General features: G+C 40.9%; 1 protein-coding gene across 1 annotated transcript; it reads left to right on the plus strand.

The window, feature by feature from the left end:
* Nucleotides 1–8,964: 8,964 nt before the first annotated feature.
* Nucleotides 8,965–15,826, plus strand: STMP1 (short transmembrane mitochondrial protein 1). Its single transcript, XM_068142161.1, has 3 exons — nucleotides 8,965–9,205; nucleotides 12,941–12,994; nucleotides 15,184–15,826. The coding sequence occupies exons 1-3, from the start codon at nucleotides 9,191–9,193 to the stop codon at nucleotides 15,262–15,264; spliced, it is 150 nt and encodes a 49-aa protein (XP_067998262.1). The 5' UTR covers nucleotides 8,965–9,190; the 3' UTR covers nucleotides 15,265–15,826.

Consider the following 15,826-nt stretch of genomic DNA (forward strand, 5'->3'; position numbering starts at 1 on the left):
CCTGAATATATTCATTCCTCTCCCATTCATAAGTCAAATATCAACATCAGTGCTTTAACTGGGGTAAAACAGAAAAAAGTATTTAAAATGCTTCCTTAGTAAAGAAAATGCTTCCCACTCAAACTCATCAGAGAATGCTGTATTTAGATTCTACACCATATAAAAGATGCATGAAATTATATAACTCTTACATGACACTTAAACATGGTGTGATGTTTTCATAGAGTAAATATATGACAATGTGACTAATATCTGGTTATGAATGTCTGAGTTTGCCTTGCTGTTTCTTGAAACACTTGCGAGAGAAGTGAGGGTCAGCTAGATCATCTTAGTTATTTCAGTAACCTTTCAGAGGACAAGGCATAACATTAGTCTCTTTATAAATTTGCCCCAAATGCCCGGTGCACTCCCAGTGCAAACTTGAAAGTCTTTCCAAGACAAGGGTTTTTGATTAACTTTGACAGCACCTTAAAAAACAAAACCCTCTTCTTTTTGACATTCCTAGTGTAGGAACTAGGGGAAGAGCTGGTAAAATATACTGGCCTACAGCTGATCTCTATATTTATTCAGATTAATTTAATAAGAAATTCTGTCTAAGAAACTCTTAGTAGGAACACCATATAGTACAAGATTTGTTTGTGTGGGGGGTTGATTTTGTGGGTTTATAACAAGCAGAACAAATAACCTTATGGTACAGAGAGGAGAGCTAATTAAAATCTGAACAGATCATCATCCCATTCTCTTTGAAGAGCTGCTTGGTAAAGTGCAACACCATAATTAGACTATTCAACCAATGTTAGCAAAGTGGCTCATTTACAACAGTGACTCTCTGTCTGTTATGAAGTACAGTGAAAACTTGCTTGGAACTTAATTTTTAATAAATATTACCTAACAGAGTTTGATAGTATTTTTGATATTTAAAAAAAATATTTCTTCCATTCTTTCTCAGGAAAAGAGCACCATCTACTGATCATCACTCTGAAATGCCAATAGGATGCTTCATTTACATGGGTTTTACTTATAGATGACATTATAACCTTCATTTTAGATGCCTTGGAGGACTCTTGAACACGTGTGAAAGTAGGCTTACCTATCAACAGCTCCTAGCTAATATCACTCTGATGTTTTATGGTAGCCATCAACACCTTAGCAGCACAAAGCATGTTTAAGAACATCAGGAACAATGACAATACCAATAAACCCCTGTCATCACTCAAAAGATGGTATGTGCTTGCATAGGACATGTTCCTGTTACGGATGCCTGCTTCATTCTGGCAGAAATAACCTTTCAAACATGTGAAGAGCTAGTGTAAGCAGGGGAAAGGCTGTTGTTTCAAGTAGGATCTGGTTTTCAACTATCCCACAGGGGAGAGGACAAGAAATGCCCTTTCCAGTCCTATCAGATTCATGCCAAATTACCACATCATTCAGCATTGCCATAATAACATGCAGCTCTTCTGCACTAAAGAGAAAGATGAATTCTTGACTTCCCCTCCAAAGCCTTTTTTGAGTTTGCTTTTGTGATAGAAAGCCATCTGTGACAAAGAACATCACACCAAGGAGTATTCACTGGACAAAACAGTACTCATCCAGTGCTATAAACACTCTCCCCATTCACACCCAGAAGATGTAGCTATACTTAAATCTCAGGTTATTACCCAAGTGTTCTTCCAGACACATTCTAATTATAGTCTTTTAATGATATCACATCTATCTTCTTTTTTATAGCTGCTCTGAAGGCACTGACTTTTCTTTCACAAAGGTTCCTCAGGCAAGATCATTCCTTAATTTTTTCTCATAGGAATAAGCAATTGCACTCTAGCTAGTTAGAATAAATTAGTGCCCCAGGAGCAGCACAGTAGGCTGCATAGTGGGTGTGGGCATGTTGCTAGGCACTCAGGGTTGTGGTCCAGCAGGCTCTAGGGGAACATAGATCTGCCTGACCACACAGCCAGGATGTGACAGTAGCCAAGATAGCTGCAGCCTTGCTTTGGACAGAACTAGGACTGTAGTGCCCATGTACCCTCAAATCCAAGTCACAGAGGCCCCCACTGAGGTTTCTCCTAGCTCTTTCTCACAACCCAGGGGTGGCAGTAGAGGCTGCAGTGCCTGCTGCACTCAGGGCCCTAACAGCAGCAAGCAGGCTTAGCTATAAATAACATCTCTTTCTTTGTTCATTTTTCTGCACATTTGATGGGACTTGAATTCTTAAAAAGTGCTGCTCTGAAAAGCAATTTCAGACAATTGGTGTGCTGGTGATTGCTGTCATACTATGAGTGATAAGGCTATTCTCCTAGTGTCTCACATCTGATGTGATTGTGACAATTGTCTCTAAACGAGAAAGTGAGGAGCTGAACTAGGAGCTGAACTAGGAGCTCCTACAGCTGCATGCACAGCTACAGCTTGAAACTGCCATCTAAACATCCACGACTGGCACTCATGCCCTCTGCAGGTCTGGCACAGAGAGGAATTCATTACACATCTATTAGCACTTTATGCAACTATGCCCGTCTCTAAACCAGAGAGGGCCTTCTCATACTGCTGCCCTTGTCAGTACATAGCCCAAAAGTGAGAGCTGAAAGGTATCATTGCTCAATCATTCCTTGCTTGACTCAACCTTCAGTGTTCTTGAATTCCTTGTTCCCAGGGGCATGTGAACATGGGAACATCTCAGCTGAAGGAGTTGCTTAGAGAACATTTCTGGATCTTGTAGCTTCAGGGTAAAAACTTAAAACTGTGACTCACTTGCATTCAAGATACTTCATTACCCTGCCTAAATACAAAACTATCAGTCTTTTGGGTTTGAGGTTTTTCTTTATACACTGGACTTTTACTGGACAGGTTTGTACTTTGCCTGGCAAGGTAAATGGTCATTTCATGATTTTCAATGAAAGGCTTTATAAAACTGAAAAACTGTTTTCCTTCATTGAAAGGAAGAAGAAACTAATGATTGAATATAAGCAGAAAACAGAGTAGGTTAGGATAAGAGAAGTGGATAGGTTAGGATATCTCAAGTGGAAAAGTGACCCTAAAAGATCTCTAGTCTTCAAGTAGCAGGTCTGAGTTTAGGCCAGGGCTTTTTGTAATTCAGTCTTTGCAATCCAGTTTTGCTTAAGGCTTTTTTGCAATTCAGTCTTGAGAATGTCTAGATGGAGGTCAACTGCTCCACTGTCTTCACTAACCTTTTGGTGAAACAGCTGAAAGCTAAATCAATTCAAGTTTAAATATAAGTTGTCTATACATATATATATGTAATGAAGGAATGGAGTGAAAAGGAGAAAGTGGAGCCATTTACATGGGGGAAACCAGAGCCACTGAGGTTTGTAGTAAGACATAAAACATGCAATTTAGAACTATCTGCAGGCTCTGTACATCACCAGGTAACGCAATTCCAAGGCATAAGATAAATTCATAGACACAGCTTGCAGATGTCCTTTCAAGTTGCAGTGAGTGGGTGGAATGAATGGCTGAAATGGTCAGGAAATGCATTTTCATGTATCTACAAGAAAAAAGAAAAGAAAAGCACAGCTAAGTTATTTTTAGTTTTATTCAAAGTCTTTCTTTAATTTCACAAAGTTGACTTGTTTTAGGAGGATCTAATAATTATTATCATTTTGCACATAAAGAAAAATTCATCTGGTTATTTTGGGTTTTCAGGTTATTTCTCAAGCCCCTCTGAGTTTCTCTCTGTGTCAAGCAATATGTGGGGTTACTCTAAAGAGGAGCAAGTCCAGATTTTTAGGTTCATATATTGAATTAGGGCACCCAAAATCAGACCACACCACAAGAATAAGGACCAAATTCTTATTTTGCTGAAAATGCAGAAATGATCTTCGGTGAAGCCAGACCAGGTGCCTTCATTGTTGTGTGACCCTAGGACTGTGACAGACACCTCAACTCTAACATGTGAGTCATTTTACTCTTCAGCTCCACTGTTCCAAGATCTACTGCACGTTACCTTTTCTGTCTCTTAAGCTCCTCATGTCCTAACATTTCCCATTTTCAGGAAAAGAGAACTTGTAGGACAGGGGAGAGCTCTGGAGTTCACTCTGTTCCAGCTGTGGCCCTGGTGACAGCCCCTTGCTACTAGGACAGCAAGGAGGAGCAAACATGCAGTTAGCTGAAGGCTGATAAGAAGAGCTAAGCTGCTTTCTCCATCCTTGACAAATGGTTAACACGGAGCTGGACTGACTCATGTATGAGCCTAACAGAAGGGAGGTTTTTAATACTTTCACACACAATATAAGGAAAATTTAACTTATTTTATCTAAATACCATCCTCCTTGCCCCCAAGCCCCTAATTTCTATAAAGTAGATGTATTGACACTTTATTTTACTTTTTTTTGGTTTGTGTTAACTAGGCCAATTGTCTGTGTTTTGTGATGTCAGTGGTGAGTCAGTGATGCTTGCTGTTGTTCTGTGAGAAACATAGTAGCCAAGTGATCAGAGAACTCCAGAGGATCTTTGGGATACAGCATCTAAGAGGAGAGAGTGGAAGATACTTTGAAAAGGACGTTTTCAACAGGTTAAAATTAACAGTAAACTGCACCTCCACCAGAAAAGATTTGAAGAAATACAAACTGAAAGGCTATTCAGTGCTTGGTTTTTTTCATGTGGGCAGTTATGTTTGGTATACTTAAAGGTGGTAAGTTCTAAAATGGTTTTTGATAAGTTGGTGCCCTGCAATTCTGAGTTCTTATTCCATATGATGTGTATAATACACTTTGTAGCTGTTCTGTATTAAAATGGTGCATGTCCCCAGAGCACGACAAAAAAAAATCCTGCATGTTTATATGTCCTCAGAAACTGTTCAACCACATCACAGATTATATGAAAGATATTTCACTAAGGCAAACAAAAAGTAAATGGGCAGAACTGAAAATAAAATCTAAGTATTAAAGATAAGAAAATGTAAACAGAAATTTTCTTATATGGTATTCTGGCTCCATCTGGTGTTTGTTTTACTGAATTTCTCACTCAAGAAAATGTGATTTCTCACTCCTCTTTTCAGCTATACATTGGAAATGAGGAATGGTATTAAAAGGAAACTTAAATTTATACCTCCTAAGGGCTTTCATTCATAGTTGTGTATTAGCTGCTGTAAAGGTACAAGAATACTACTTTTTTTTTTTTTTTTAATCAGCGTTTATATTGTGTGACCTAAAATTAGATCTGAAAAAGGGCTTCTATGGCCAACATTTTTCAATTTTCTCTCATGATATCAGTTAGAATGCGAAAATACTATAACCTCCTTACTAAGGTTGCCTTGCTAACATTCTCATTATGGCCAGCAGGAGCAGGGAAGTCATTTTGCCCCTGTGCTCAGCACTGGTTAGGCCACACCTTGAGTCCTGTGTCCACTTCTGGGTCCCTCAGTTTAGCAAAGATGTTGACTTGCTGGAATGTGTCCAGAGAAGGGCAACAAAGCTGGTGAAGGGTTTGGAGCACAATCCCTATGAGGAGAGGCTGGGGGAGCTGGGGTTGCTTAGCCTGAAGAAGAGGAAGCTCAGCGGAGGCTTTGTTGCTGTCTACAACAACCTGAAGGGTGGTTGTAGCCAGCTGGGGGTTGGTCTCTTCTCCCAGGCAACCACCAACAGAACAAGAGGACACAGTCTCAAGCTGTGCCAGGGGAGGTTTAGGCTGGATGTTAGGAAGAAGTTCTTCACAGAAGGAGTGATTTGCCATTGGTATGGGCTGCCCAGGGAGGTGGTGGAGTCACCATTACTGGAGGTGTTTAAGAAGAGACTGGATGGGGTGCTTGGTGCCATGGTTTAGTTGATTAGGTGGTATTGGATGATAGGTTGGACACAATGATCTTGAAGGTCTTTTCCAACCTGGTTAATTCTATTCTATTCTATTCTAAGTCATCAATACTACTGCTTTATCCAAATTAACTCTCAAACACTTTCAACACAAGTATTCACAACAAACCTTTTATTGTTGCTGCTTTCAGATCAGACAATAGCACATGTACTGACTGCTCACTGGGTCAAAAGTTTGTGAAGCAAGTAGGTTCCTGGGAATTCTTGTAGATGAGTTATATGCATGGGACAGAAATCACTCTTAGTATCACAGAGCCATAGAACATCCCAGGTTGGAAATGATCTCAAAATATTATTTGTTCCAATAGTTTGTGGCAGAAGGAGCCTAGATGAATTTATCTAGTACCATATTGAATTGCATCTTGAATGATGCAATGGGGACTCTGCCACATTCTTGGGAAGGTTTTTCCATTGATCTGCATGTAAAAAAATTCTTTCTCATATAGACATTAAGTCTCTCCTGGTGCAATTCCTACCCCTTGTCTTTTTCATGTGGCTCCACGTGAAGAGAGAAACTCCATCCTCTTTGTAGTGGCCTGTTAAGTGCTGGGATACCCTGAGACTTCTTTCTCCAGGGAGAAAAGACTAAGCTCTTCTAGCCTTTCCTACAAAAACAATTATCATCACCCTCTGAGTGAAGCCTGTGAGACAGTTTGTTATCTGTCTCACAGATCAGCCATCCAGTCCATATCTTGCCAGTTTGTCCAAGAGAAGGCTGTGGGAAACAATATCAAATGCTTTGCTTAAGACCAGGTAGACAACAGCCATTGCTCTCCCCATGTTGACAGAAAATGTTATTTTGTTGTAGGAAGTGATCAGGTTTGTCAGGCATGATTTGTGTTTGGTAAATCTGTGCTGGCTTTTCCCAGTCACCTACTTCATTTGCTTTGTAATAGTTTATAGGAGAATATATTCCATGACTTCCTTGGGGACTGAAGAAAGACTAATAGGTGTGTAGTTTCTGGGGCCTTCTTGTAGATGAGTGTGACATTTGCCTTCTTTCAGTCATCAGGGATATTCCCTGATCTCCATGGCATTTCAAATATTATAGACAGTGGCCCTGCAATAATGTCAGTCACTTCTCTTGATGACTGTATTCTGTCCAGGCCCATGGATTTATGTGGATATAAATAAAAGTATAAGCTCTTCTTTGGTAGAAGAAGTCTTCATAAGAGAATAGTATAACACCCCTCTTTTTCTAGTGGGCCTAATACATAAGACTGACTTATCCTGATATGTTTATATAATATCAAACTTATTTTAAAAAACAGTAAACAAATTAATGTCCTTTAAGGAAAGGGATTATTTATATACCTGCACATGCATGTTAAAACCAATATTAAATCACCCTAAATGCATTTTCAAACATGATTTAGCAATTGAGAATAGCAGAAAAAGCCAGTTGCTCCTGACAAACAAGATTTCTGCATACCTGTTGGGCCTGATTGTACTTGTAGAACACTTGATGAAGGCAGATAATATTAAGAAAGTCTCTGCCACCAACAAATGCATTTTAAATTACACCTTGCTTGTTAGAAAGTAGTTTTCCAACCCTACTCATCTGAAGTAGCTTACTCTTTAAGATTCTTGATTATAAGAGACAATCTGTCTTCAAAGATGTTATTCATTGCATGCATGGGTATCACTGGGGCCTTTACAACTTGCCTGCACATACCTATTCTTCCAAATTATCACACTATCTCTATGTTTCATTTGCAAGTGACTGAAGAAATCACTGTACTCCATACTCAGCATGTCAGTTCTGTTTTTGTTTGAGTGTATGCAGTAGCTCCTGGAATCTCTCTGGCATTCCATGACCATTACATTCTTCTTTACACTTGCAGATACTCACACTTTTGGATTCAGATCTGTTGTTTCCACACAAAAGACTCTATTTTCTAGAATGTGTGTGATGACAAGGTGGAATGAGCTAAAGCAAAGATGCTGTAAATAATTTGTCAGTCTCAGTGAGCCCAAGTTTTTCTGAAGTAGTCAACCAGTTGCAGTCAGCTCAGTATCACACAAGCTCAATGCGCTCCCTCTTGGGCTGCTGCTCCTTATCCCATCCTCATCCTCCACCAATCTGTACGGCTACAATTGTTAGCTACAAAAGAAGGTGCAAGAGCTAACTGAAAGAAAATCCAGACAGACTGAGCCTTTGGTCTGAGAAGGAATATGACTTGTATGTCATCCTCTGGTAGGACAAGCAGGGAATGACAAAAGCAAAGCAAATTAAAGCAGGCCACATTGCTACAGTATCACCAGGATCGAAAAAAAAAAAAAAAGAAGTTACTTGAATCTTTCTGTGCTTTGTTCCCTAAAGTGAGTTGAAGATACTTCTTTACCTCACCAAAGTATCTGCCCCAGAATGGCAGGAAGCTACATGTTTTCTGTTAGATGGAACATTTGACCTTTCTGGGAAAGGAGGCTTAGTTTGAGTTAACTTGGTTTTAAAGCAGAGTTGTCTAGTAGTTTCATAATAGGCACATGTTTTGTTTGGGTTTGTTTTTGTTTTGGGGTTTTTGCTTTGGTTGGGAGGCTGCTGGTGTTTGGTTTTGTTTGTTTGCTTCTTTTTGTTTTGTTTGAAATAGTATGTGGAAAAAAAGATTTGTAGTACACTACAATAAAGTTTCTAACCTCTTAATGACTTTCAGCAGGAGGTATCTTTGAAACATTACTGTCCAAGTCTCAATTAATTCAGAGTACCCGTTAAAAGAACCTAAACGAAGGACAACTCCTCATTTTTCTAATCATGCTCATAAAAACAGAAGGGGAAAGAAAAAAAGGGGGGAAAAAATAGTGGTAGAGTTTATTTGAATATCCTTGCGAAATAACAGGATGATTCAGGGGGGAGAGGACCCAAGGAAGTTCCTAGTCCATTCTCCTACCCGGGCCAGGGTCAGCTCTGAGCTTAGAATCCCTTGCTCTGAGTTTAACACAGCTGGGTCTTTAAACCTCCAAAGGTTACTGCGCTGCCTGCCTGCAGTAACAAAGGTCTGTTCTTAAATGCAGCCCAGTTATCTCATTTCATCTTGTCCTTATCCTTCCATCATGCACACCTATAAAGAGTTTGGCTCCACCTGACTGGCTGGTTCTTGCCGCTGTTAAAGAGCGGCGCAAATTCGCAGGAACCAGCCTCCGTAAACGTCGTCCTCCCAGCGCGGTGGGAAGACCGAGGCTTGGCCGCCCCCAGGCCGCGGAGCCACCCACGGGATCGCGGGCGGGCAGGCGGCGCTGGGCGCAGCCCTCCCAGTGGCGGCGGCGGCGGTGAGGGCGGGCCAGCACCCGGAAGAGAAGCTGCCGCCGCCAGTTTGACTTCCCTAGCTGGCAGGCAGGGACTGAGGCAAAGAAGCAGGCAAGCGGGCGCCATGCTGCAGTTCTTGGTAAGGCTGCGCGGGGCGGCGGCAGCGCCATTTCGCGGCGGGCGGGGCGAGGCGGGCCGGGGTGACGGCGGCGGCGGCGGCAGGGCCTGGGCCTCCTCGGAGAGGAAGGGAAGGTTGTGGTGTGGGGTCACTGTTCGCACCACCCTGCACTTGGGTGGCCCTTCAGGGTGGACGGCCTCCCCCTGCTGCGTCCCCCGGCCAGAGGAGTTGGTGGCGACTTCTCTTTTCAGCCTATGCTTGCCGCTACGCGCCTCGGGTGCTCCTGGCCTGTAGTGTGACTTGCTCCTGTGGCCGTGAGGCCGCTGCAGCGGGGCCACTGCCCCCACTTTCCCAGTTCTGGCAGAGCAGCATCCTTCTGCGTGCGGCTTCGGGCGGTTTCTCTTCTCCGGCTTCTGCAAACTCGCCCTGGCCCTTTGAGTCTGGTTTTCAGTACTTGCCGTGCGCTGCCGGATTTGTCCCGCCTCCCTCGAAACAGTGCCTTAAAAGCAGCTCTGAAAATGAAGTTTGTGTCTTGCTTTTCTGTACAAGTCATGCTCATAGTTTGCCTGGGAGGTTCAGCAGATTTTGCTTGCTCACGGTGATGCTCAAATTTCTTCTACGGTCCTATGCACCTCCCTCCGTTCCCAGAGCGAGGGTTTTCAGTGCTTGCCATTTTATGCACCCTTAAAAAATTATCGCACAAGACGTGGGGTTTTATACAGAGACATTAAGGCAAGATACCATGTTTTATTACTGCCTTTCATTAAATCTTCTTGGGAATAGCAGAATTAAATAGACTGCATGATTTTATACTTCTTTTTCCCCTTAACGCTAATTTCTGCCTTTCTGTATGTTCCCTTAAATTCTTCTGGGTGTCTGAAATTAGATGTGTGGCCACTCTTCTTTAAATGCTTGATTGATGGGTGGGTTGGATTGGTTGATGGGTTGGACACGATGATCTTGAAGGTCTCTTCCAACCTGGTTTGGTTTATTCTAATAAAGATGCTGGCATTTTTACTGCTAGGTATGGAAATAAATTATCAGACCAAAAAGATGCTGATGTCTGTTGTAGCAAAGCATGGAAACAGCCTACTTTTCATTCTGGTGATATGATGGATACTCTAGGGTTTCAGTTGTGTTCATATATACCCCAGTAAGTGATAGTCTTTCAACATTTGTTGGGGAAAAATTGATTTAGCTGGGTAATAGTAATTGCATACTGAGTGTTGATAGAGAGGAAGAAGAGATAGCCTGCAATAAATTGGTAGAGTCTAGTGTGTTTTCATGAAATGGATAAATAAGGTTGATTTCTAATTTCAGCTTTGTAATAACCACTATCAGAGCACCACTCATTTCAGTAGCTGTTCGCAGTCTCTTTTTGCTCTGATAAGAAACACTCAGTATAGGTAAATAAGTTTAGCTACTCTCAAAGTTTCTGTGTTTATCCACTCTACTGCTTGCTGAAATTATATTTTTTTGTTGTTGCTAGATAAAAGCCTCTTGCTAATTATGACTTCCAGATTAGCACCTGAAACATAGGGAAAAAAAAACCAAGATGCACCAATTCTGGGTTTTGTCCTTCTGGGTGTAGATTGGGTGTTTGAGTTTTGCTGCCCCTTGTTAGGGCTGTGTTAGGGAGATAAAGGGATAATCTCACAAGCCTTTTGCTGTCTCGAGTTAAGCTTAAATAAACATTTGTCTAAAACACAGCTTGAAATGCTGGGTAGAATTAGGAAGCCCTTAACTCTCATCAGTCCTGTTGAACTTAGATAGCATGCATATTTTAATTTGCTATGTATTTTGTTTTCTACAGTATTGCAGTCTAAATAGTGGTGTGCTTTTGGGTTTTTTTTTCCCTCTGCTTGAATTGTCAGCTATGAAAGTAAATGTGCTTGGGTGGACTGCTCTTGAATGCCATGCTAGACTTTTCAGTGAAGGAATACACTGGAAGGGAATACAGGTCTCAGTACTATCTACTGAATAAGGTTTATCACACAGCAGAATATGATAGTTGCCCAATCTTTGGAAACATTCTAGGATGAAAGCCTAGAAAACTGATAATAAACAGTTCTGGTTTGTGTTTTCAACTGACTTCTCAGGCACTGCTAAAGATACAAGAAATTCTCTGTTGCTATAATGATCATAGAATCATAGAACGGCTTAGATTGGAAGGGACCCTGGAGATCATCTGCTTCAACCTCCTTGCTATAGACAGTCCAGAAGAACAACTGTGTCCTGGGCTGCATCAAAAGAAGTGTGTCCAGCAGGTCAATGGAGGTTATTTTTTCCTTCTACTCTATTCTCATGAGACCCCACCTGGAGTACTGTGTCCATATCTGGAGTCTCCAGCAGAAGGAGGACATAGACCTGTTTGAGTGGGTCCAGAAGAGGGCCACAAAGGTGATCAGAGAGGTGGAGCACCTCTTCTGTGAGGATGGACTGAGAGAGTTTGGGTTGTTCATCCTGGAGAAGAGAAAGCTCTGGAGACACCTCGTAACTACCTTCCAGTATTTGAAGGGGGCCTACAGGATAGCTGGAGAGGGACTTTGTAAAAAGACATATAGTGAGAGGATGGGGTTAATGGCTTCAGGCTGGGAAAATCTAGATTTAGATTAGACATGCAGAAATTCTTCACCATCAGGGTGTTGAGGCACTGGAATAGGTTGTTCAGAGAAGTTGTGGAGGCTCTGCCCCATTAAGCATTCAAAGCCATGTTGGATATGACCTTGAGCAACCTGGTCTAGTAGGAGGTGTCCCTGCCCATGACAAGGGTGTTTGAACTAGATGATCTTTAAGGTCCCTTCCAACCCAAACCATTCTACAATTCCATTTGAGACAATACTGAAGTAACTTCATAGTTACTCCATTCATTTGGCCAATTTTACTTTTATAGCTAGCTTTTCCCTGGTGGTGCTTATGGAGTCTGAATCACTGAAAAGATGAGCTGTGCTGTGTCCTGCTTTGGGCATGGAAAATATCTGCAGTCTGTGATTGCAAAGTTGTTATTGTGGACAGTGGTTTTATTTTTCTTAAATGAGTCTTATTTTTCCAGCAGTGACCATAACACAACTGACCTCAGCTGTCATATGGAGTTGTCTGCTGACGCTGAGTAAAGCAGGCTATTAGTAGTGTCCCCTTCCAAAATAGTTTCATCTTATGGGATGTATTATTACAAAGTGTAACAATAAAAATAAGATCTAGGATCTTGGGAGCTTGCTGAATGAAAATCTTATCACCTGTCTTTGAAAAGAAGTATTTCGTTCACTCCAGAAGTATTGTTCTTCAGATAGGCAACTGTCTGGGCCAGATCTGTTCTTCTGTTGTGTTCTCACTCTTCTTCCAGGGTGCATTTGCTTAGACACCCTTCAGCAACTACAAATTTGCACAGCTGTCACAGGAAATTATTCCCTACTTCCAACCAGCAATGCTTTCCTGCCTTACAGGAGCCCCTAGCTCAGAGTTAATTTGGCTGATAGCTAATCTCTTGGGGTCAACGGATCTGGAAAGTGCACAGAACACTTTACACAGACAATCACAGTCTGATCCAAATAGTCTTGAAGATGTGTATTGAAGACACAACTGTGTTGTATTTTGGAAATTATGGTATGGTTTTCCTGAAGAGAAAGATGGGTAAAATGACACCTTTCTGTAAGAAAGGTGAGAAGTGGAGACTGAAACTTTAACTGTGATCTGATTTGCAATAGTCCTTTTGTTTTAATCAATATGCTGTTCTTTTCTCCCTTTCTTCCTTTTTAGCTTGGTTTTACTCTTGGCAATGTGGTTGGGATGTATGTGGCTCAGAACTATGATGTGAGTATCTTTGTACTCTTGAGTTGTTTTCCCTCAGAGGTGAATTAGTCTTTATTTTGATGGTTTATTTAATTTAAACAAAATTCAGATCTTTTATTACACATGAACTTGAATGAAAATGGAACCAAGCATCTACCTCGCTGACATCTCTGTGATGGAGCAATGCTTAGAGCCTTAACTGGTGTTGGGTACCCTAGAGCAGAGGTATGGTAAGCAGGCATCTCCATAGAGACAAGAGAAATAGAAAAGGGTTAGCAGCTGCTGATGGATTGTACTGGCAGTAAAATACTGGATTCCTGACTCTGTTATTTAAAAATCTTTCAGAGCATCTGGAATTTGTCTTCTGTATCAATGATGAAAATAGGTTTTGCCATTTTTTTTTCCCAAAATTCAGCACCTGCTCCTACTTCAGTTTATCATCTTGCAGTCTCTTTCCTTCTTTTCTCATAGTGAGAAAAGAAGGAAAACGAACTCTCCTCAGTTATCATGGTAAACAGATTTTTCACTGTAATAGTGAAATATTTGGAGTTAAGTCTTCCTGACAAGCTTTTAATTTCTGTAGTCAGCAGAATCTCTTGTATGAGCAATGCCATGTAGCTGGTTACAGGCTAGAGGAGTTTGTGAAATTTAACATCTTACACAGTTTGTATTAGCCTGCTTGCAGGGGGCAGAGAAATCTATTGAAGCTCAGATTCTTGTTGACATTTGTTTTGCTTTCCTCTTAGTCTTTGGTATTGAAGTTTTCTTGCTTGCAGGATTCTCGCTCTTTGCTCCCTGCTTGTGTGCAATTGCTTGTGATGCTTCCTGTCCAGTCACTTCAGTACTAATAAAAGGCTGGTTTTTCTTTCCAATAATATTTTTACAGTGTAATGAAAAAGTCATAAGGACATATTTGAGCATATCAGCATGTATTGTAAGCATGGTATAGTCCTTTTCTGGCAGCACTAATAAAATGTTGCCACAAGAGGGGGACTTGTGCTTTTGATTTTCAGGGAATGGTTCCCTGGGAATGTAACACTCACTTGCAGGATGAATGTAATAATTTTATTGCTGGTATTGAAGGTCATTTGTTTATGATGACATCTAAGTTAAAATTGTCATAATGAGATCCTAATTCTGCAGCTGGAAGCACGTGTGCTCAGTTATATGGAGAGTTCTACTGACAGCAGTTCTCTCGGCTTAGTTTAAATGTCAGTCATGTTACAGGCTAGTCTCTTAATTTTATTTGCTCAAACAGAGCTTAACTTGGAAAGGGAAAGTAAGATAGACATTTATGATGTTACCTGATATTACCTGAGGTTGTCAGCCTCAAACCATACAATGAGAGAACCACAGTCTGTTTGGGGTAACATCTGCTCTGTGGCCAGGGTTATATATGAAGTAATAGCTCAATTTTTTTCACAACTACCAGTGGGGAACTTTGCTTTACTTTCATTTTAATCAGTTAGCTTGGAAAATCCAATGTTAATTCCCAATTTTAGCTAGTGTTATGAAGTAATCTGTCTTTTGCCCATTAAAGTTGATGGGGTTTTTTCAGTTACTTTATCAAAATGCTCTTATTTGCAAGAGAAAACTGAAGTTTTGAATCTCACAAGCAGTAAATAGAATTCTCATTCAAGTGTGAAACTGCGAAGGATTGGTAATTTGCAGTGCACCAGAATTCCTCATTGGGGAATTTTGGCTCCCACAAGGTAGACTAGAAGTATTTCTTCCTGAGTTACTTGAGAACATATTTGCTGCTCTTGAACATCTCTTTTCATGTTGCTTGTGACCAGTACCATGCAATCTAATTTTCCCTGCAAAAGTAATTATTGAAGTCTGTGCATCAGTGTTTGAATCAGCTTATTCTTGGCAGTTGGTACCCTTTGAATGAAGAAGTGAGGCTGGTGTTATTAAATTTCCTAAAAAGTTCTCTTTTTATTCTTCCTTCTGTTCCCATCATCGCTGTCTGACTTACAGTCTTAACTATCTAAAATATTTCCTGAAGCCTTATGTGAGGTACTTTTGTCTGCTGTTTGCTTGACACTGCAAGATAACCTCTGTGCAAGGTAACAGACCCTGGAAGCAAGAACCTTCTGGAAAACAGTTTAAACTTCAAAGAATGCTGTTGTGTTTCTTGCTGAGGCTTATGTAGCTCTGGATGTTTTCTTAATTTGTGTGGTGTGTTGTTTTTGGTTTTGTCTTTAAAGATTCCTAACATTGCAAAGAAGCTTGAAGATTTTAAGAAGGATGTGGAAGCTAAGAAGAAACCTCCCAGTGACAAGTCCTAAGAGAATGGTGTTACCCAGGTCACCTCTGTGCATGCGTGAAGGATGCAGTTTACTTTTCTGGCAACAAAGGTCAAGCAGAGAGTTGGCATGGGGAGTTCCTCCATTTTTAGTCTCCTAGAACTGGAATGCCCTTCTTTTGAAAGAGCAATCATGAACTTTTCCTGGGACTGATTTTCAGGGGTTTCAGAATTTGGATTTGCAGTTGATATGTGACTGCATAATAAGATCATTTGTAATTTTTGTTATTACTTTTCCTAATATTTTGTACCCCATTTTTACCTGATCCAACTGGAGTCCTGTTTGTCCTGTAACTATGCGTCCCTCTCACCTTGTAATACCTTAGTTCTTAGAACACTGCGAGAGAAATTAAATGCATCAAGAAGTGGCTTTCAGGGTTTCTTGTCATTTGTTGTGAGCAGCTATACTTTACTGTCCTTAAGATACTCATTCAACATGGGAAAGTTAAACTATGAATCTGAAGAGAATGTGAGAGCTCCTGCTTTTTCCATTGTTAAGTGATCACTTCCAACAGTGCAGACTTTGCACAGACATGGCTAATGTC

Source organism: Melanerpes formicivorus, unplaced genomic scaffold, assembly GCF_026170545.1.
Source record: "Melanerpes formicivorus ecotype bairdi unplaced genomic scaffold, bMelFor1.0.p_v2 SCAF_8, whole genome shotgun sequence".
Taxonomy (NCBI): Eukaryota; Metazoa; Chordata; class Aves; order Piciformes; family Picidae; genus Melanerpes; species Melanerpes formicivorus.

What these genes read in the sequence shown, in the direction of transcription:
- STMP1 (XM_068142161.1), top strand. An exon ending in ATGTGGCTCAGAACTATGAT is followed by an intron (nt 12,995 to 15,183) that starts GTGAGTATCTTT and finishes TTGTCTTTAAAG; the next exon opens with ATTCCTAACATTGCAAAGAA.